Here is a 22589-nt window from a genome sequence, read left to right as displayed (position 1 = left end):
CTATGAACAGCAATAAATAGAATCTTCCATTTTACGTCTCAAGCCCATGCAAACCGCAGGTGAAGATTAGTTTTCAGTGATCCAAAGCTTAATAATTATAAGTTAGGGATACAATTCATATTTCAAAACAACTTATTTATAAATAGTGATAGGTTTTTCCTTTTAAGTTTTGTTACTTCGTTCTATAAATACAATAATAATCATAAAAAAATAAAATAAAGTCAGACTTGTATAGAACGAATCATTTTCTCTATTAGTAAGACACAGCCTATACATATATAATTATCTATAACGATGGATGAATATTATTTTTGAACAAAAATAAAGAAATTACAGTTTTATATTTTATAATATGATATAGAAGCAAATACAGCAATATCCATTTTTTTTTTCAATCTAAACAGAACATGATTTTTTTTCCTGTTTACTATATAATTAAGTGATTATTTAATTTTATCAGTTTTAGTCTAATAATATTTGGTCGAAAGTCACCGGAATTATTACAAAAACATGTTTTATTTATCTAGAGATCGTTGTAGCGCAGCGGCTGCACTGTAACTGTAAACGCGACGGTTGTTGGGTCCGAATGAAATGTTTTCATTTCCTGAGGAAAGACTGTCTCAAAAATTGGGCGTAAAATGAGGAACGGAGAGACATAAGTCCACGTGATACAACGTGAAAGTAAAAAAAATATAATAATTTTCCGATTATTGAACTGACTGAAGATGGCTTTATTTGCTTCTGATTTATATACCTTTATTTATTTATTCTTAATGGTGATCTATGTATTTATTTAATTTTTTTGGTATTTATATTGATATTTAGATCTTATTTACATTACGCAGATTAGTATGTGATCCAAAATTCAAAGGAATTGAAGTTTAAAGTATTATTCTTAAATCAGATATTATATAGTAGGCAAGCATAACTAGAAAATATATTATTTAATATGTTAAAGGATATAAACATATTAAAACAACATATACAAATTTTGAACATAGTGGAATGTGTGCACCTTTTTGGTTAATTATTACACATTTTCTATTAAACTGAATATTTTTAAAGTGAATACTTCTTAGATAATAATTTACTTTGAAATTTATTACACTTACTTAATTTATTATTATTTATATTATGTATCTAGTTTCATATAGGGGGATATTTATATATAAAATATTATCAATACACAAAGTAAAAATGGACGATAATGTGGTTTTCGAGACATGGACAATCTATATACATCATTATATAAAATTCTTTCGTCACTGAGTAAACGACTGACAACGCATATACGAAACCATTCGACTTTGAAAGTTGGAATTTCATATATAGTTTGGTTATGGAGGGCAGTAAGAGACCACTTCTCTGAATTTCTAACAAAACGAAAAAATAACGAGATTTTCCATTTAACATCTCAAAGTAAATATAAGCTTGCCTACTTCTCATTTAGAAATAAAAATAAAGAATGATAACATTGACAAAACAAATACAAACTACTGAACATGAAGAAATAGTATGTAAAACTTATATGTAACAAAAAGTTGATATATTTATTGAGAATATTTCTTTATAATATTTCTCAGTATTTTTCAAAAATCCAAACTGATATTGTTTAATATAGCAATATTAAATATTAATAATGTATTCGGACATGTACACTTCTCTTATTATTGTAGTATTAAAATTGCTCGTCATTCAAGGCTACTTCAAGAATTACATACACCTTCCTTCCTTTTTCTTTAAGCAACTTTAACTAATATAATATTATTAATAATTTAATTGAATAATAATAATAATAAATGAATATAACAAATAGACAATAGTGTAAAAATGTATGGTTTTCAACAATATTAAGGTAATGTATAGTGAACAATGTTCTTATGAAGGCATTTTGAGAGGTTTTCGTCGACGCCGCACTCATTTGATAGCGCGGGCTTCTGGTAGAAATGCGTCCCAGTAGCGAATTGCCTAGAAAAATACGTAATAATATAATTTTTTTGGCTTAACGCTGCATCTCGCAAAAACTGTGATCAAGACACTCTGTTCTTTACATACTGGTAAATGTTGAAAAGATTGCATGTTAAATAATAACAGCCCTAATAATATTTTAATATTAGTTTATATTTTATATTAGTTATTATATTAGTTTAAACATAAAAAATATAATACTATTACTGAGGACAAGTATATGAATATAAAACTACCTAAGTTATGATATTATTTATTGTTGTTGTTACTTTGAACAAAATTATTAATATTTAAAATTTATTAAAGCTAATTATTATAAATTAATTGGTAAATATTACATTTTTGGATATTGGGACTGCAGGCATAATCATATAATAAAAAAAGAAAAAAGATGGTATATGAGGAAAAGATATATATACTGATAGATGAAGGAAAGAAAAAGATAACTAACCTATTTCTGCCTAAATAAATGAAACAATATTTTTTATTTTTTCTCAGATTTATCTGCAATCAATTACGTTCAGTACTTTTAGCAGATGCGATGAAGGTGTTAACAATATTACGATAGAAAAGGACAGCTAACATACCTGAGCTTCGTGCTTCATATGGTCCTCCAGGTACCGTAACACGGTGGCCCGCAGCTCGTCCACGCGCAGCTCCTCCCATCTCTCTAACTCTTTCTTGATGACGCGAGAGATAGAGTCGAACTCTTGTTTACCGCGCTCTACTTTTGCTTCCCACTGGAAATGTAGTTAAATATAAAGTAAAATGAAAATCTATATATATAAAATCGAAAGGTCACTCACTCATCACGGAATCTCAGAAACTACATGCGCTAGGAATCTCAAATTTTGCATAGGAGTTACTTATAGGACGTAGGTGCTCGCTAAGACGGTAATTTGCAATATTCGACTTCTAAGGGGTTGTTTTTGGGGTCGAAAGTTTGTATGAAACTTCATTACTACAAATGCTAGGAGTCTCAAATTTTGCATAGACGTCACTAGAACGTAGTCATGGAGACAGAAATTAATAATAACATAGTTCACGCGGGTGAAACCGCGAGCGGGCCGCTAGTATATTATATAAATAAAAAGATTACAATTAATTAAAATTAAAAATAAATGATTTACAATTTTTCTAAATCCTGTTCATATAACATTTACGAAAAATAATTAATTCTCTTCTGCGCCTATTAATATACGAATACGACGACGTTTGCCTCGACAAGAATGCAAGAAATCAAAATATAAATTTAAATAAATATTTAATTTCCTCAAGTGGGGCTCGAACCCACAACCAGTTTCTTTTAAAATCTAATTATTAAAATGCAATAAAATAATAAACTACTACTATATGTTTTACATACATCAATTATTTCATGGGACGCCTGTTCCATTTTCTCAGGACGGTTAGCGAGTTCAGCTTTGGCTTTGTTTTCTCTCCTCTTAGTTAGCTGCATCATTGCGTGTTGCCAGTTTTGGAATACCTGTTTAATAAAATATGAACTGAAGAGTTTGTTTAGTTGAACGCGCTATCGCAGGAACTACCGAGTCGATTTGATAATTTTTCAGTTGGATAATTCCTTTATTAAGGAAGGGTCACCAGGGCCATTTAGCCTTAGAAGGGAAGCCACAGGCATATGCTAGTAATAGTATGATAGTGATATTAACAACAATAATATGTTAGCATTATATTATTTTGCTATGTATGATGGTCCACCATATTACAATATAATCAATACAAATAAAATATATATATAAAGCACATATGCTGTTGAACTTATATTTTTGTCCCGTCCAAACAAATTTGTCATATTTTATAAATGTAAAAATTAAAACTTCATGAAAAACAAATATAAATAAATTTAAAGTATAATACCTTAACTCTTTCATGGAAAACATCTTTGATAGCACTGATGAGACCTAGATAGTCTTTTATGTGCTCCGTGAGAACATAGAAGTCAGTGTTTGCTTGTTCATTCCTTAGATGTTCAATCTGAAATTATATAAAATATCATTAACATTCCATTTTAAAGTAATGTCTTAAATATTTAAAATAGTTTACTCTAGTTTTCCATTTATTATTTTTTTCATTTGAAAACTGTATTGAGTCCGTCATGCAGAGGCACAAGCGGTTCCCATCTCTGGTAATTAGGTAAAGCGCCGTTGAGTTCCGCCACTCAACACGCAATGTCTCAGGTATTCAGCGGTAAGTGGGGAACGAAAGTGTCTAAGATTCGCTTCTCTTCTTCTTCTCTCGAATTTTTTTTAAATATAAACGTTTCCGAAAATCAAATTCGTCGGATATCAAATGTACGCTGCAGGACAATATACTTCACTATTTTCACATTTAATTAAAATATATTTGTCAAAATTCTTAAAATTCATTTCAAGTCGATTTCAACATCAAAAACAAATGACAGAATTAGTTTTCATTACTCAGAATTTCAATAAATATTCAATTTCCATAAACAAATAAAAGCGAAATATCTTTATCTTAACATTTACCTTTTCATGTAAATCGGAGAGATATGAGAGAGCGCGCGAGAGCGGCGGGTGGGGGTCGGCGGCGGCGGCTGCGGCTATGGCGCGCGCTGCGTCGTGGGCACGACTCGCTATGATAAAAGTACTATACTTTTAATATTTTTGAAGTTTTATTGCACGCTTAGAAAAGAAAATATTCTTTTTAAGATATCGTATAAAAAAATTTGAAAACATACAACAGGAGTAACAAAAGTTAGAATTTTATCTATGCACGTTTTAAATTTAATTAATTTAGATTAAATAAATAAAAAAGAAAATTATTTACTAATTATACGATATTTTAGTAACAATCATAATAAATATTTATAAGTTTATAACAATCAATAGATAATTAGATAAGATACTAGTACAACCAATGTTACTTAATATCATCACATCCACCAATAGATGGCGCTGTACCATTTAGTAACATTTCTGAATCGCGCTATCGAAATGTTATTATGAAAACGTAAGTAATTTTAGTACTTGGACGAAAATTATCTCTGGTTTCCCTTCAAAACGTATAAATCTTTCGCCTTTTACTAAAGATTTCCGTGGAGGGGAACACTCAAATGAGTCTTTCATATTTTTGAAAATCTTGCCTTCTGGGCAAGATTATAAATACTATAAAACTTCAGTACATTCAACGCCAACGGAAAGATGCATCTTCCCGTTGTCCGTTACGGGCCATGTCGGTCTGCGAGGGTCGATAATTACTTTCCGTTCGGGGGCCATGTCGGTCTGTGCTGACCGCGGAGAATTTTCAGGAGAATTCGATTCGATTTGTTCATACACAGGTAGGGTACAAACTAACAACCATATTCATAGACCCACGTGGCCCACTAATAATTCCAAATTAAGTTGGTTTTTGAAAAAACGAAAAAAAAAATAAATTAGAAAAATTCAATATCCCTATGATAGCAAACTAGGGATGAGTTCGATATATCAAAACTTAACTTAAAATCGATATGTTAAGGAAAACATAACGTATCGATATATGTTTTTAGAAAACCGTTTTTACATATACTTAAAACTCAACATAGATGTGATCTGAACAAAACCGTAATAACGCAAAAGTTTTGAAACGTCAAACGGTTTTATATTAAAACTAACTTCCTCTCTTTCTAAGTAACTTATTCCGAACGGGCGTAAATGAGATAAGGCGAAAATCTGATAAACTGATATTCGCTACCTCTCTTTCTATCGGTATATTCTTCACGGGTGTAAAAGAAATGAAGCGAATACCCGATAACTAACTAACTAACAGATCGGCGGTTTTCTTACATTACATCTACAAGTTATTATTTCGTCGTTATGAAATCGAACTTCTAAATAAATGAATAAAGTTGAAATTTGGATATGATTTTGTATTTTAATATTATTTCAATTTATTTACTAAATATTGTTTTTTTTTACATTTGATTATAGTTTTTATTTATATGTAATACTAATTACATATATTTATTATGATATTATAATGTTATAATTATGATTTTGCGTTTATTGACAATTCGAAAAAAAACGATATCTGGAAACCGTTTTAGATATCGACGAAAACCATGTATCGGTTTCATAACCGTTAACGGAAAAAAACGAAAACGCCCATCTCTATATCAAACTGAAAGACATATTCATGGACCCACGTGGCCCACTAATAACAGAAAAAAATGAAAGGACTTGAAAGGAAATGATCCCCCCATATGATAGCAAATGAATAAACGGATTTATATCAAAATATTTGCTTTGAATTTGGATAGAACTATGATTTTGGCTTGGCCTGCAGGGATATTTATTTATTTATATATACTTTATTGCACAAAATTACAAAAAAACAATGTACAAAAGGCGGGCTTAACGCTAAAAGCATTCTCTCCCAGCCGACCTTGTCATGTGGGATAATAAGTATGCAGGTGTGCAGAAGTAAAATATACATACATATACATACATACACATCCAATAAATATATAAATATACATATAATAAATAGTTATACATATAATATATAATTATAATAAAATATTACGGATATTATAAATAAAAGAAATAAAAAAAAAAAAATACATAAAAATATAAACCATATAATAATATAGCATACCATATATACTCCAATATATACAATTAATTAAATAGATGAATATTATATATTTATGTTATTTTTAAAAAAATACTCTTTTACCCGGCGCTTGAATACCTCACGAGAGGGAGCTTTTCTTATGGGCTCGGGTAGCTCATTCCATAGCCTGACACCGGCGACCGCAAAGGAGTCAGACATGAACCCTGACGTATGCCGGGGTGTGGACAGCATAAAATTGGATTGGGAACGTAAGGATGTATCGTGGAAAGAGGAAAGGAAGGAAAAGTCAGAAGATAGATAAGTGGGAGACTGAGGATTGAAGAGGATGGAGTAAAGTAAACAAAGGACTCTAGACTTCCTGCGATCAGCCACAGAAAGCCAGCCAAGCTGCCTCCTATAAGATGATATACGGTCATACTTGCGGAGGTTATAAATAAAGCGTATACAAGTGTTGAGTATCCGCTCGAGCTTGTTTACCAGTTCTTTATTCATATCCAAGGAGCAAGCATCACCGTAATCAATAATAGGAAGCAGCAAGGTATTGACCAACTGTAGTTTGGTCTGCACAGGTAAGAAATTTTTGAGGCGCACCATTGAGTGCAAGGAAGCGTAAATTTTGCGGGACATATCTGCCACATGATTGCTCCAAGTTAATTTATTATCAATTATAATACCTAAGTCTTTTACAGTGGTGGTGAAATTGATGACCGTGCCATTATAAGTTAAGTTGGGCAGTTTGCTGTAATCGAGCTTGGCTAGCTGTCGCGAGCTGCCGATAATTATAGCCTGACATTTGTCAGGATTAACATTTATTCCGTATTTGAACGACCAAATCGAAATGTTACGAAGATTATTGTTAAGAGAATTAACAACACCAACAATATTATCTACACTAGCGTGTTCATAAAGCTGCAAGTCATCAGCATAAAGATGGTATCGAGAGGTTATAACGGAAGTGATGGAGTTAATGAATAATGAAAAAAGAAGAGGAGATAGAATACCGCCTTGAGGGACACCAGCTGTCACATCATGCCAGTCAGAAGAGGTCTGGCCTACACGAACCGACTGCCGACGCCCCTGAAGATAAGACGAAAACCATTGTAAAGCTGTGCTGGAGACGTTAGCGCCGGATAAGAGTGCAATAAGAAGATCATGGTCTACGGCATTGAATGCATTACTGAAATCTATTAAAATAAGCACAGTTAAGTGCTTATTTTCCATTGCTGATCTAACGTCTTCAGTGACTCTCAGTAAAGCAGTAGTGGTGCTGTGACCAGTTCTAAATCCGGACTGTAGAGGGTTTAATAGATTGTATTTAGAAAAATGCCTAGAGATTTGTTGGTAAGCGGTGGATTCTAGAATTTTAGAGAGGAAAGGTAGGATAGAAATGGGACGAAAATGTGACGGTAGCGTAGGATTAGATATTTTAGGTAGTGGGAGAACAAATGCCTTGCGCCACATCACGGGAAACTGACTAGAGGAAAAAGAAAAATTAATAATGTGGGTTATTACAGGAACAAGGATGTGTAAAATAAGGGTGATCATACCACGACTAATATCGTCAGATCCTACTGCTTTAGAGGAGATAGCTAGAATGGTTTTCTTGGTATCATTATCACTGATAGAAGAAAAGGTAAAGGTAGGGAGGTTAATTTTCGGCAAACTGTGAATTTCAGAAAGAGTACAGGATTTAACACTAATATCAAGGGCAGAAGATGATGAAAAATGCATATTCAGGACATTCAAATTAAGATCAGGATTAATTGAGGAAGATGAAAGTTTGCCAATACCGAGGGACTTTAAAAATTTTAAAGTCGCTTCGGGAGAAGAATTGCGTATTTTATTAAAGATGTATTGGCGTTTTAATTTTCTACCCAACTGGTTACACTGATTCCTTGCAGCCTTATAAATGGACCAATTGAGATCACATCGATTGTTTTTAAATTTTGAAAAAGCCCTATCTCGCTTAGCCCTGGCTTTACGAAAATCATCGTTAAACCATAAAGCTGGTTGGTTTTTGATTCGGATGAGTTGAATTGGTGCATGTTTGTCAAACAATCCAGTTATGTTTGAGGTCAACAGATCAACTTTCTCATCGATCGAACACAACACTTCGATCGCCGACCAGTCAATGCAGGAAGCATCGCTCTTAAGCTTCTCATGATTGAGGTTGTTGAAACTTCTAATTGAAAGAGTTTGTGGTTTTGGCTTGGGTGATTTTACTTTTAACGACGCAAAAACAAGGTCATGGAGAGAAAAACCTGGAGCAGAAAATTGACCAAATTTGGAGACAAGATCAGAATTTGATGTGATTATTAGGTCAAGCAGTGTATCAACATTGTTGGTGTGGTGAGTAGGGTTAAGTGGTAATAAATTTAAATTAAGTGACTCTAACATACAGTTAAGTTTTCTCGCTCGAGTATCATTTCGCAAGAGACACGTGTTAAAATCACCTGAGATTATAAGATGGGAGTAGTTAGCTAAAAGATCTTCGAAAAGAATCTCTAAGTTATTAAAATAATTACTATTAGGTGGGCAGTACACAACCCCAAGGGCAAACTTTACTCCTAGGTTTATTTCGATAAATATATATTCTAAGCACGATTCAGGTGAAGGAGTCGATTGACAGATGATTTTATACGAAATGTGACTTTTTAAGTATATGGCAACCCCACCGCCGACCCTTTCTAGACGATCGTTTCTTATTAGTACGTAGTCCGGGACAGAAAAGCAAGTAGATTGTAGTGAAGGTTTTAGCCAAGATTCGGAGATCAAAACGGCATGGATGTTAGGTTGGTTGAAAGTGGTATAAAATTCGGAAAAGTGAGCAGGGATGCTCTGCGCATTAATGTGACAAAAATTAAAGTTTTTATGAAGCGGCGCAAATTCATTCGACAGAACTATGTCAAGCGACAAACTGGGGTCATCCAAACTACAAAAGGAGCTACTGGATAACTCGTCATAGCTGAGCGCGGAATGATAAGAATCGATACTTGAATCCATAATATAATATTAATATGCTGTCAGTCAACACTGACTGCGTTGGCAGTCAACGTGTTAAATTTAAAAATAAAATAAATGGTTTCAGAATAAAAATATCCATATAAATTACAATGCAGTTTTACACTTGAACTAGACGTAATTAAAAATAGAATTTTATAATTTTCTTTAAAAATGAACACCTTAACCAAAAATCCCGAAACAATACCTGCGTCATCTAGTGCCTATGGCGCGTTAGTCTAATATAGTCTCTTTAATCCATATAAAATAATATCGATAATAGATTTGTTTAATTAATTAATAAATATTTTATTAATCAACTTTTATTTAAGTATAGTTACCTAGTTCCCGTCTCTCCGTGGCCAATGCTTCGCAAGCGCCGCAGAGACGACGTAATCCACTCTCCAGAGATTCTATACGAGCGATTCTTTCTTCAAACCACTGAAATAATGATAAAGTAATTAATGTTACTGCAACAATAATAAATATTTCATTTAAATTAATTTCATTTAAAACATTTAACTAGCAGGAATCGAACTCATAACCGCCGCCTTTATAGACAGACTTTTTTAACAACAAGTAAAAAATACAACTAGCGTAATAAATACGTAATTAAATTTTGCATTTACTTAAATAATTATATTGATTGCATTTAATCGGTTTAAAATTTACAATAGCATACAATTTTAGTGTGTTGACCTTTTAACTCAAATAATATTGTCTTGTCCGTACTATGACTTTGTGATATATTAACATATAGGGCAATGACATAAAAAAATCTTTTTTTATGATTATTATGTAATTTGAAGATTATTTTAATTTTGTATATATGTATATTCTATTACCAACTGGTCAATAAATTGTTTTATAATTAAAAATAATAAAAAATACACTGTTATTTTAAAATAGCATATATAAATTATGATAGTAAATAACCATAATATGAATTTATATTTAAAAATGTAAAATTAATTCGCTAATTTAATAATAATGCTGTTTATATGAATATTGTATGAGTACCAATTATTATACATATAAAGAACTATTTAATGGGCTGCATACTCAATTGGCCTCAAGTCAAGCATATTATTTTCCTGTCTGATTCTATCTAATGATAATATAAAAATTCATATTTTATTGTTTCATTTTTCAATAAATGTATGTATGTATTTTAAAAAGTATATAGTTTTTTTCCAGAGTTGTTATAGGATCTTTTTCTATTTCAGAGAAATTAATCTTCATTTAAAAGTATCCTTTTTTATTTAAAAAGGTTACTTATTATAGGTCACTAGCATGCTATAGCATATAGGCGTTGTTAAAGTAGCCATTATAGGCAAGACAATTTTTTAAAAAGGTGTCTAGTATATATTGAACCTCAACAACCAATTTTTCCTATACAATACATTTGAACATTTCTTAGAATAACACTTCAAATCTAATCTTTTAAGCCTAAATTTCCTTAACAATGAAACATCCGAGATTCCAAATTACACATACATTGATAACAAATATGAATCATACGTCAGTCACATCATATTCTGTCTAAATTCGAGACATTGGAGTTGTCCGGCGGTACTAAACGCCGCAATTTAATTACCACTTTATTCTTCCAGAAGACATTGGCCGACACCATCCCACTAAGCCTACTAAGAAGGCTTTGAAAATGTACATATTACTGGCTTTGAGTAAAATTGTATAGTACCACTTACAGGATCAGATTCATCCATTCTATATGTGATCTTGTTGACAGTCTCGCCTACTTTGTTAAACAGACGCAACATACCCGCTCCGCTGAGGGCCGACGTGCTCGTTGCTTTCGGTAATTCTGTATCTGGAATCAATTGTTTTAGAATTAAATAAAAATAATACTGACTTTTGATTTTTGGCTTACCTGGATTGTGTTAAACAAACAGAAATGACCAAATAACATTATCAACTTGCCAAATAACAAATCCACTCCCCAGTGGAATAAAAACCTACAATTTTAGTCCATTTATATCATATTTATAATAAAAAATAAACTATTTAAAAGAATTACTTAAACAATAAACTAACATAAAAGAAACTTATTCCTAAAACTTAACTTTTTAAATGAACCACACAAGTATATGAAAAAAGTCTAAATCCTTTATACAAATATCTGTATAATTTCTTAAGATGAGGTTGTCATAGTGCAGCGCACACATTGTAGGTTAAATTCCCTCCTGGAGAAAGTATATGTTTTAATTTTCTTACTCTGGTAACACGACAAAGCTGGGGGATAGTTCCACTATGCAATCCACAATGTGAAGTGTGCAACTAAAAAACATACCTGATTCTAAAAACTCTCTGAAATCGGGATCAATACACAGTACAGGATGCTGAGCGACTCTATTAAGAAATCGTTCTAATGCTGCCCGTCGTCGTTCCACAAACTGTGATTGTACACCACCTGATGTGCTAGTACCGTTTGCACTCTCTGTAGATGGTGTGGATGTCATTTTTAGTTTTGTTGTACCTGAAAGGAAATTAATAAAATATTTATATTAATTACTTTAGTATATTATGTAATGTTGGAGAATTTGTTCAAATTAATGCACTAATATCAGGAACTCTTAAAGAAAAAAATCTCTTTGGGTTGGGAAAACTATTTATCTAGGGAGGCTGTTTTAAATCACGTTAGTCACGATAAATTAAAATCCTTTTGGTTGATTTCATTAAAAATTTGCACTGAAGCAATTTGCACAATTTTTTTTCTGTGTTTAATTTTATACAATTTATTATTTTATATTCAAACTCACCAACAATACTTTTTTCAGGTGCAGGTGGTATAATTCTTCCGGATCGTAAATATTTTTCTACTAGTTTTTCATGAAGTCCCAAAAAATCAGAAAATCTACGTAGCACTGCAAACTCATGTCGATTAAATATTGGCATGTTTGTTTTAGTGAGCACACGGTATGCCACATATGAACTCATGCCCTCTCCTATTTTTTGTGGCTCTGTTACTGATATTATGATATTGTTTGCACGTTCTGTTGCTATCTGGATTTGAAAAAATTAAAACATTCATATACCTAGTTAAATATATAAGGCCATTGCAGCCCAGTGGAAAAGCAAATAAGAAATTTGATTGAAAATTAGATGGCTGTGGGTTGGGCCCCTAATTTTATTATAATAATTTATATTTTGTTGCAAATAATAATAATAATTCTTTATTGCACAGATAGAAAAAATAAATAAAAAATATAGTTTATTTAAAGATGTGCAAAATGTAAAGTCTTCAATTTTAATGGAGTATCTTAACACTAGGTTTACTACCAATCCTGCTACACTTTATAAAATGCAATAAAATTAACTTTTAAGTAGACAAGATCACACAAATTTAATAACTCTTTCTGTATTTAAGTTAATAACAAAACTGTACTACTGCTGTGACAGTATATGTTGTTTATTTACATTAAAAGCTAGTTTTTCCATAAATGTAAGTTCATAAAAAAGACTATGTGTAATCATATCCTATATTTACTTAATTATAATTAGTAACTTAATATTTAAAGAGTCCGTCAAGTTATTAAATTTATTTTAGTTAAAATGAAATTTACTAATTGTAATTTAAAATTGAATACATTAAAATAATAGAATTACCTCTTCCATAATTGGGCTAGCCATAGTGGCAGGTGTTGAGATATCTTCTATTGAAGCTTTTTCTAAGCTCTCTTGAGCACCATTTACTTCAGGATCTAAGCTTACTTCCTAAAATTTTAAAAACAAAATAATATTAGTAATATTTAAACTAATATTTATACTACCTAGTGGTCTTGACACACCTAGTTCTTATTTTCTGCTCTTTAGTAATATATGAATATGATATTATTTATGTAAATAAAGAAACAAATATGTAATGTAAAGAGAAAACATTGTATACATAAAGTTGTTTGGCTAGTCTGCAAGGTTTTTAGTGCATTGAACTATTCATGATACCAAAACAAGCATTAAGAATGCATTGGAAATCGAGTTTTTTTACACAATTCGTATCAGAATCCAGTACAAATATATATACTAATAATCAAATTATAGAATTAATAATTACAATGTAACTAATTTATCGTCTTCAATTTTTACAATTGCGACGCCGAAGTCATATAAATAAAAATACACAAAGGGGCGTCACTTAGGGGACGGTGACGCCCCTGACTGTTGAACTAACACAAGTAATGTAATTAAAACAGATTCCTATAAGATACCTGGACCGCAGAAGCAAAAAGGTCTTCGTCCTCGTTATTCTCGTTGTTGATCTCAACGGTACTGAACGGTGCATCGGATACCTCCGACATGGTTCAACGATTTTAATTATATTCCACAATAAGTTGCTAAACGTATTAACGCCGTTATCAATTGTGAAAACGGCAAGATAACTACACCGAAATGAATAGTAGCTCTAATGACATTTAAATTCAACGCAAATGACAGATGAGATGTCTCATCCGTACAGATTTATTATTTGTTTGTTTTAAGAAGCAAAAGCTAAATCTGGAGTACCGTTATGTCTCATCTGCAATCAATGAATCTTGTAGCGACTATAACATTAACTGAAATTTAATTTATGCTTGGCGAAATCTGGATTAAAACTAAGAGATTTTAATTAATTTAATCATATTTTAAAACAATAATATAAATCTACTACAAATCTGTTGGACTGACACGTCAACATAGATGACAGTTGCTAGTCCATAGTAAATGTCAATATTTCGCAACCAAAACAATATTTGGGTATTTATTATTGTTAATGTCGTTGTTTCTATAGAGGTAAATATTTAATAGATATCTTTAAGTAATAAAGTATTTAAAATTTTATGAGGATTTATTAATCAATTACTTTACAGCACTGCGAAAAATAATTATTTTTTCTATCGGCAATTTTTTTTAAAAGTGTAACTGGCCAGATGTGAAAACGGAGAAAAGAAAGACATTATCTTTACTACAATATCAGTATAAGCTACCTACTTTTAAAAAAAAAAATTACAGGTTCAACCATGAATACTGAAAAAAAGGCTAAAATTCCTTCAGCGCCCATTATTACTACCAGTGGCAATCTTTTATCAAATGTTGCGCCGCCTACGCAGCTCCCCAACTTTGTTACTACAGTTCCAACACCAGTAATACCAGTCGCTCAAACTGCTGAGCCGGTAATATCACAACTTTCATATCATTTTTCATTTAAAAATTTCACAAGACTTAAAAATATATAAATTTTAGCCAGCTCAAGTTGTACCAGTAACAGTGACAGAAATTAGCCAAAATGCAGAACCAAAACCACCTCAGCAGTCTCCTGAAAGTCCAGAGAAATTTAGGTATTTTTAATTGTAATTTATCCTATCCAATTTCTTCAACCAAACATTAAAACATTGTATGTTATTTAATACTTTCTTACAAAATTTGTTTTAGTCCTGCTATTCCATTGTCAAAAGGAGAACCTACATTACCCATAAGATCTCCAGAAGATTCATTAACCACTTTATCCCCTGAATCTTTACCTGAATCTTCGTCAGAAATTGATCAAATTGGTAAGCATTTATTTTGCATTTTAACTGAACATATTGTAGTCATAGATAAAAATCATCAAATAGTTTATCAATAATAAAACTGAATACTTATTAAAATGTTTATTACTTCATTATCCAAATCTAGGTAGTTCTTGTTAAAATTAATGGATTTTCTTAAATGATTGGAATTTTGATATGAATTTACTTATTTCAAAAAATTTTATGATTTTACTGTTAAATTCTTTGTAAAATTCACAATTATTTCAAAATTTTTTGTTATGCTTTATTGTTATGCTTGTAAATATACCATTATATTATTATTCGGCTTACAGGAAATGTAATGCCAGGCAGTGGTCTTTTCACATGGGTAAAGGGGGCAGTTTCTACAGGTGGCTTATTACAGAGGGTTGCAGAGAAAGCCAAAAGTTCTGTTGACTCCATGATCACTACACTCGACCCACAGATGAAGGAATACTTAAGTATGTAGAATTGAAAATGTTTTGAAAGCATTTCTTTTATCTTCAATTGAATTAAATTTTTATCTTCTTTTTTACATTATGATTTTATTAATAAAATAAAATTCTTATGTCTGAATGAACTATTTAAAAATATACACACTACTTTAATTTCTAAATTAAAACAAATAAAATTAGAAGTAATATAAAAACAAATAATTTGCTGACATCTACTAAAGATAAAAACTTATATAGATAAAAACAAAATCTTACTATATTAAATACAAGAAACACTATAACACTGACACGCTAGTAAAATAGGTCAGAGACTGACCACAAATGGACCATGATGTTTAATTAATTTCTATTTCCCCCTTGTTGATAAGGCAAAGCAGTGTGAACTTTCATACATTGCTATATGAGGGAAAAAATGTTTAGCTTTATTATAATAATTATAATAATACTATAACTAGAAATGAATGTTAAATTGAATTATTAAATATCAGTGACAAAATTAATATCTATTTCATTAAACAAAATATAAATTGTTTGCAGGGACTGGAGGTGATTTATGTGTGGTTGTTGCATCTGATAAAGAGGGAAAGATATCACCAGTTAGAGAGGCTTTTCAAACTGTTTTCGGGAAGGCAACAGTTATGTAAGTTTGTTTTTGCTTCTTTAGTTTCACATTGCATCCTTTAAATTGCAGGTTAGGGAATCTGCAAATCTAGTGTACAGACACTCTTTTCTTTCACTTTCTGCTGAATTCTTGAGGCATTGCATGTTGAAGTGTGGTAATGAAAATATTAAATATTTTATTCCCCCTAACTGGAAATGAAACCAACAATTGTCGCGTTTAAGAACTACAGGTAATTTAAGTTGCATAACAATAATTTTGTGAGATCGTCGTGGAGCAGCAGAATAGCAGCTGACTGTGAATGTGGGGATTGAGGGTTCGATTCCCATTTGTGTTAACAAGTTACTTTCGCTTATACACTCTGAAAACAGGACAATGTGCGGCATTGAGTTTTGCCACTCCATCGGCAATGTCTCGAAAAGTGAGCGGTGCATGGGCAAAGGAGTGTCTAAACGACGTGTTCCCTCTGCCTACCTTGTAATATGCAGCATAAAAAAAATTTTTTACACACTTTTTCATAGAAATATTTATGGTTGCTTAATCTTAATTGAGAAATGAAATGACTGAAAAAAAGGTGGCCTTTGCCTAGTCTGCTTTAAAAAAATATATATCATTAATTTTTCCAATAATTTCCAAATTTCCAGTGGCCATCCAGCCCAAAGTGACGTGACAGCGGCCCAGCCAGTGGGCTATGCGTCTGCATACGCCGCGGCTAAACAACGCATAGCCTATATACGATCAGTCCATTCAGACTTAACTAACAACGTGCCAGTGTTGGCTGTAGAAGGCTTCATACAGGAGACTGTTGCTGATAGGTATTCTATTTGTTTGTTTTTAAATTTAATCTGTAATTCTGTATACAAAGAAATAGTTCTACATAGTAAAATAGTTCTTTCCTAAGTGTGTGAAGTTTGTCTACTGGATCTGATAGTCCATTTAATTTTTCATTTTTTAATTCATTGAATTTTACATACAAAATTTCATGTGAATCTGCTCACCCCTTTAGGAAGACAGGTGAGAATTACATGTAAAGAAGAATTATATAACTAACTAGATTTTACCCGCGGCTTCGCCTTCGTAGTCGTAACAACTGTATATGAGCAATTACAAATTTTATTTCTTTTCTATTAGCCTTCCTTGATAAATGGACTTTCCTATAAAAAAATATTTTTTCAATTTTAACATAGTAGAGTCCTGAGATGAGCGCGCTTAATCAAACAAACTCTTCACTCTTATAATATTAGTACAGAATATCTACATACTTTTCTATTTGTTGAATATAATAATTATTTTTCTTTCTTAATTATATGTTTTTTACAATACCTTTTTAATTTTATGTCATAATTGAATACAATCCATATTTTCACAGATGGTACGAACTCTCTCTACTAGTACTCTCCCAGCCGTCACTGGGAATCGAACTGCAGACCCAAACGCAAGCCACGCCGGTGCCTTCAGCTGCCGTGGCCGCAATACGTGCAGCGACCAGTGACAGCTACGAACATATACAGACCGGATACAGTGTTACTATTGGATCCATAATGGCTGCTAATTTAAAGGTATTTGGATATACTTGTCCCGCACATAGCAGGGTAGCAGAAGGAATCTAGTGTTAAAACACTCCATTGCCCAGTGTAGTCTGGATTTTACATTCAGATTTAAACAAAATTTTTAATATAAATGTGTTTTTGTTTTCGGCGAATTTTTTTTAGCATTATCTGTGGTGGGCATAGATCACCCGCCCTCTCCTATTCCTACGCCCACCAATATGTATGTAATAAGTGAAGTCAATTTCTTAAAAATACAATATCATATTTTTATTGTCACCTATATAAGTAAGAACTCAATTGTTATTTAAATATTTTTATATAAACCATTCAGGTACCACACACGCAATGGCAAGAAGCGTCCACGGGTGTATCAAGAAGAGAAATATTACTTCTATCAGCTAGATCACTTGCTGGTTCCTATAAAAAGTTATTGGCCGTCTCAGCAGATGAACCACAATAAATGTTATATATTAGAAATTATATAATTATGTTATGTGAGTATTGTTCTAAGATAAAGTAGGTATATTATTATGTTTAAAAATAAACATTAAGTTTAAAAACCTTATGGAATTAAATGGACTATCCGTCTAGAAGAGGTCTAAAGGAGGTTTGTTCTGATAGGTTCTATATGATATACAATAAAATTATTATGTATACATACATATTATCTTGATATAAAAAGTACATCTGTACCAATCCCAGTTTATAAAAATCTCAAATTAATATTTAACTTATATTATGTGATTATAATCAACAAATTCAATTTCCATTTTAGTAGTAAGATTTAGGTAGCCTATAACGGTCTAATTAAAATTTGCACAATAAATAAATGTTATGAAACAAAATTAAGATCTAATGTAAATATTGTGCCATACATTTACACAAAATACCTACTACTTGGTCTTATATAAGAATATTGGGAATATATAACGAAATATTTTATTTTATTCTATTTTAAAATGTTGCTAGTGCTAATGTCCATACACATATCAAAGTTTAATATTATAATATTCAATTATAATTAAGTAAATAATAGTTATTTTGTTAAACATTGTTTTAAAAATATCTAATTGTTAGTTTCAATTTATAAATGTATAGCTTAGTATTAAATACTGCTATGTTAGAAATTGTTATAAAGAAGTTGAACTTAACTATTGTATTGTGATTCTTAGCTTAATTTGGCAGTTAGATGAATAATTTGTTTTTTGAATAATTTAATTAATTATTTAATTTCCCCGCTCTAGCGAGACCAAATTGCGACGTTGAATTACGCCAATCAACACTATGTCTGGAAATCATATTAGTATGAGATCCAATAGGGTTTTATGCCAAATTAAAAATATATATAATTAATAAATAATAAAATATATTAATAAACAATGTATAAATGTTTTTATTGTTGCAGGTAGGCACAAAATATATAAAGACATTTATTTAGTTTTAAGTAATATATATATAATATTAGATATACATAATTAAAATAACATTTTAAAGATTATCTATTAAAGGCTGAATTACTTCGATGATTTGTTTTATTTTTTAAATATTTATTGATTTATCCCAATATATTTATGTCATACTTATGAAAATTTTAAATTGAGTTAACGTCTTTATAATGTAATGAAATAAATATTGGAAAATAATAATAGTAAAGTTGAACACTAACAAACTACAGTATCAAAGATACTGAAGGAAGGTCCCATAAAAAGCATGAGGACTCCCCAGAGGGCATGTATGAAGAGGTTGATGACAGTGGACGAGGCGAAAGATGTATGTACAGACCGTAGCGTTTGCGGCTACCCTGCTAGGGATAAAGTGTGAAGCTAAGTATAAAAAATAAATTAAAGCCAGTCGTGTACGTGGCGTTAACTCCGCCACACAACATCCTCTTCCAGAAGTTGTGGAAACTGGGGAACGGAAACGTCTTAACACCAGGTTCCCAGGTTCTGCCTACCCTGTTGTATGCAGCGTGGAGCTAAAATAAACGAATCGGATAAATTTATGTAAAATATTTCAATGTTCATAATATAAATAACCGAATAAAATTTTCCGAAATCTTATTGATGTATTTCTTTAGTTTACTGCTTATGAACTTTTGCCAATCTAATGGTAAAACTATTTACTACTATATAGCTATCTACTACTACATAGTTTTTACCCTTAGTTTGTCATATTTTAGGATTAAATGACATCGATATCCATAGTTGAGATGACATACAGGCCAAGGCGCAGGAGCACAAACGTGCGACAGTAAACGCGGGGTTGTGGATTCGATTCTAGTGCAATTCCTCGAGTGCGAGGAGATGAAATTTTTAATTTATATTTCTTCGCTCTAGTATCGCGGCAAAACGCGGCGTTGAGTTCTGCTACTAAATATGCAATGTGAAAAGTTTTAAACCCTTGTTATAATTGTATCATTGTAATCATCATAAAATTTGGAATTTAGAGGTACGTAGCTTAGGTGAGAGTCCAATAATATCGAGCTGGTCTGTTGATGGAGCCAGAACCTGAATAGTTGAACTCTTCAAAGGTTAGTTGGAGGACACAACTCAAGTTTAAGCTCCTATAATAGTGCACGATTAAAGTGTATTTTTTTAGTTTTAATAAAAACTATATTTCTTTCTAATATAAAACTACAAAGGCAATTTGTTTTATTATTCAGGTTTTTCCCACATATAATTTGATTAGGGATTACTTACTTAATCTTATCACAATTGCACGGTAGTTTCAAAGGCGCTAGCGTTTGATTATGACAATACTAAACAAACCATTTTTTTAATCTTCACGCTGAATCCCGCACACATCAGGGTAGGCAAAGGGGACCTAGTTTTAAATAACTGTGTTCTCCATTTTCTGTAGGGTATTGGTATTTTTCATCGGTAATATTAAAATTAAAAATCATTGTTTTGGGTCCTATAAGTAAGTAAAATGTTTGTTTTTAATATAGGAAATATACCTATATTAATAAGGTTCAACACAACAATATGCAATAATAAATTAAAATAATGCATTATCGAATTTAATAAAACACTGAATTTATTATGCGTGACTTATCAAATTTAATCGAAAATTCCAATATTTAATGGCATTTTACATGGGTCCAACGTCAATAGCGTTAACGGGCAGTAAAGAACCATCAGGTCCCCAAGATTCAACGGCGGCGACGGCAACAATATCGATGGGGTTAATTTCAGGTCTCTGGACAACTTCAACTTCCTCGACTACTTCAGCTGGAACGGGGACGATAGGGTTGATAGCAATCACGTCAATAGGGTTAACTTCAGGTTGGAGTACAGCTTCTGGGACGACTAGAGCCTCGTCAACAATTTGGACCGGAGTGGCAATGGGCTCGGGAATAGAGACTTCCTGTTGACAAATAATTTATATTTTATATCTATATGATCCATATTTAAATATTTGTAATGCTAGTAAATAAACAAATGACTAACCTGTTGCTTGTTGTTAACGTTTACGATGATCTGAACAAGTGGAGATCCGGAAGCTGGGGCAGGGATTTCTGCGACGTTTTCAGGTTCCAAGACAGCAACAGGCTTGTTATCAGGGATTGCAAGATGAGCTGGTAGTGGTACGTAAACAGATTCCTGTAAAGTCATATAATAATTATTTTCTTTTCACAACTAATTTTATAAACTACAGAATATAAAAAAAACAAATATTTACAACTTGTTGTCCAGCGAAGAGAGCATCCATAACTTGGTTCAAGGCGGCTTCGAGGTAAGGAACGACAGCTGGGTTGATATTGGGGTTCTGAAGAGCTTGAGATAATTCCTCAAGAGTCCAGACATTCGAACCTGGACGAGCGACAGCTACTGCCACGATGGCGGCGAAGGCGATGAAGAATTTCATTTTGATTTTTTTTGCTAAAAAATAAGGAATTAATTAAATATGAAACTACTAGTTTTCATAAAGGTGCAAAAAAAATAGTTTCCATTATTTTTAAAATTTGTCAAACGATTGTATTGCGATACTTACCGAGCCCTTTGATGCTATGATTCTGATCAATATTAATAGAGTATTTATACTATTTATTGATATCTATGACATTATAAAGTCATATCTTAATATCAAAATATTGCCATAAATTACCTCACTGATATCTAATAATGTAATAAAAATGTTACTTTGACGAATGCTCTGAGATTTTTTTATTGCTTTGTTATTATATTTGCTCTTAGTTTGCCCTTCACTTTTAGCTAGCGACCCGCTCGCAGCTTCGTCCGCTTAAGTTACTTAATCATTAGGTAATTTAATAAATCAGCTTCACACTGTATCCCGCACACAGCAGGGTACGCAGATGGAACCTAGTGTTATGACACTTCGTTCCCTATTTTCCGCTGAATTTTGGAGGCATAGCGCGTTGAGAGGCAAAACTCAACGCCGCGTTTTACCAACCGACACCAGAGCGAAAAAATGGAAGGTTTTTAAGTTTAAGTATAGTTAGTATCATATAATTTTATCATACGAATTATATAGCTATACATATCGGTTTATACATCTTGGAATATTAAATAAAATACATATTACTTGGAATATTAAATAAAAGAAAATAAATTTCCACAAAAACTTTCAGGAGCTGCCTACTACTGGTATTTGTGTAAAATCATCTCTGAAAGTTTCATAAGGCTAGCTTAATGACAGCTAAGTAGTTAATAAATGTACTTGAATCATGAAACAGTAATTAATTGAAGTAGTAATAATAATGATAATTGGCTTACTTTTAAATGAATTTCTTTACGTATTTAATGAAGTGTTTGTGTTTGCATTTTTCTATAGTCAACTATTAGTCAAACATTGCTTGTAGAGTACAGATATTTTGATATTATAAAGTTATCCTAGC

At 31.6% G+C, this 22589-nt stretch overlaps 3 protein-coding genes and 1 non-coding gene across 4 annotated transcripts; 2 read left to right on the top strand and 2 right to left on the bottom strand.

Annotated features, from left to right (window-relative positions):
- Positions 1-782: 782 nt before the first annotated feature.
- Snx1 (sorting nexin 1) lies at positions 783-14006 on the bottom strand. Its single transcript, XM_085197213.1, has 11 exons — positions 13791-14006; positions 13192-13299; positions 12345-12588; positions 11876-12061; positions 11274-11395; positions 9906-10005; positions 4476-4582; positions 3847-3963; positions 3335-3454; positions 2556-2708; positions 783-1968 (listed from the first exon to the last, which is right to left on the bottom strand). Exons 1-11 carry the CDS (start codon positions 13878-13880, stop codon positions 1918-1920), a joined length of 1398 nt encoding a protein of 465 aa, XP_085053339.1. The 5' UTR covers positions 13881-14006; the 3' UTR covers positions 783-1917.
- Positions 4989-5106, top strand: LOC146531961 (U5 spliceosomal RNA). Its single transcript, XR_014878769.1, has one exon. It is a non-coding gene; the product is annotated as a U5 spliceosomal RNA (small nuclear RNA).
- Positions 14007-14220: 214 nt separating the features above from the next.
- LOC146531959 (protein PRRC1-like) lies at positions 14221-19254 on the top strand. Its single transcript, XM_085197214.1, has 9 exons — positions 14221-14352; positions 14572-14732; positions 14803-14897; positions 14992-15110; positions 15422-15568; positions 16100-16202; positions 16826-16996; positions 17551-17740; positions 18063-19254. The coding sequence occupies exons 2-9, from the start codon at positions 14580-14582 to the stop codon at positions 18189-18191; spliced, it is 1107 nt and encodes a 368-aa protein (XP_085053340.1). The 5' UTR covers positions 14221-14352; positions 14572-14579; the 3' UTR covers positions 18192-19254.
- A 1512-nt stretch (positions 19255-20766) lies between these two features.
- On the bottom strand, positions 20767-21635 carry LOC146531958 (uncharacterized). The gene is made up of 3 exons (XM_085197217.1): positions 21413-21635; positions 21181-21333; positions 20767-21097 (listed from the first exon to the last, which is right to left on the bottom strand). The coding sequence occupies exons 1-3, from the start codon at positions 21596-21598 to the stop codon at positions 20822-20824; spliced, it is 615 nt and encodes a 204-aa protein (XP_085053343.1). The 5' UTR covers positions 21599-21635; the 3' UTR covers positions 20767-20821.
- Between the last annotated feature and the right edge of the window lie 954 nt (positions 21636-22589).

This window comes from Heliconius melpomene, chromosome 14 (assembly GCF_056956725.1).
Source record: "Heliconius melpomene rosina isolate 202511_hmr_F chromosome 14, ASM5695672v1, whole genome shotgun sequence".
Lineage (NCBI taxonomy): Eukaryota > Metazoa > Arthropoda > Insecta > Lepidoptera > Nymphalidae > Heliconius > Heliconius melpomene.
The sequence above is the reverse complement of the archived record's forward strand: the minus strand, read 5'-3'. Positions and strand labels throughout refer to the sequence as shown.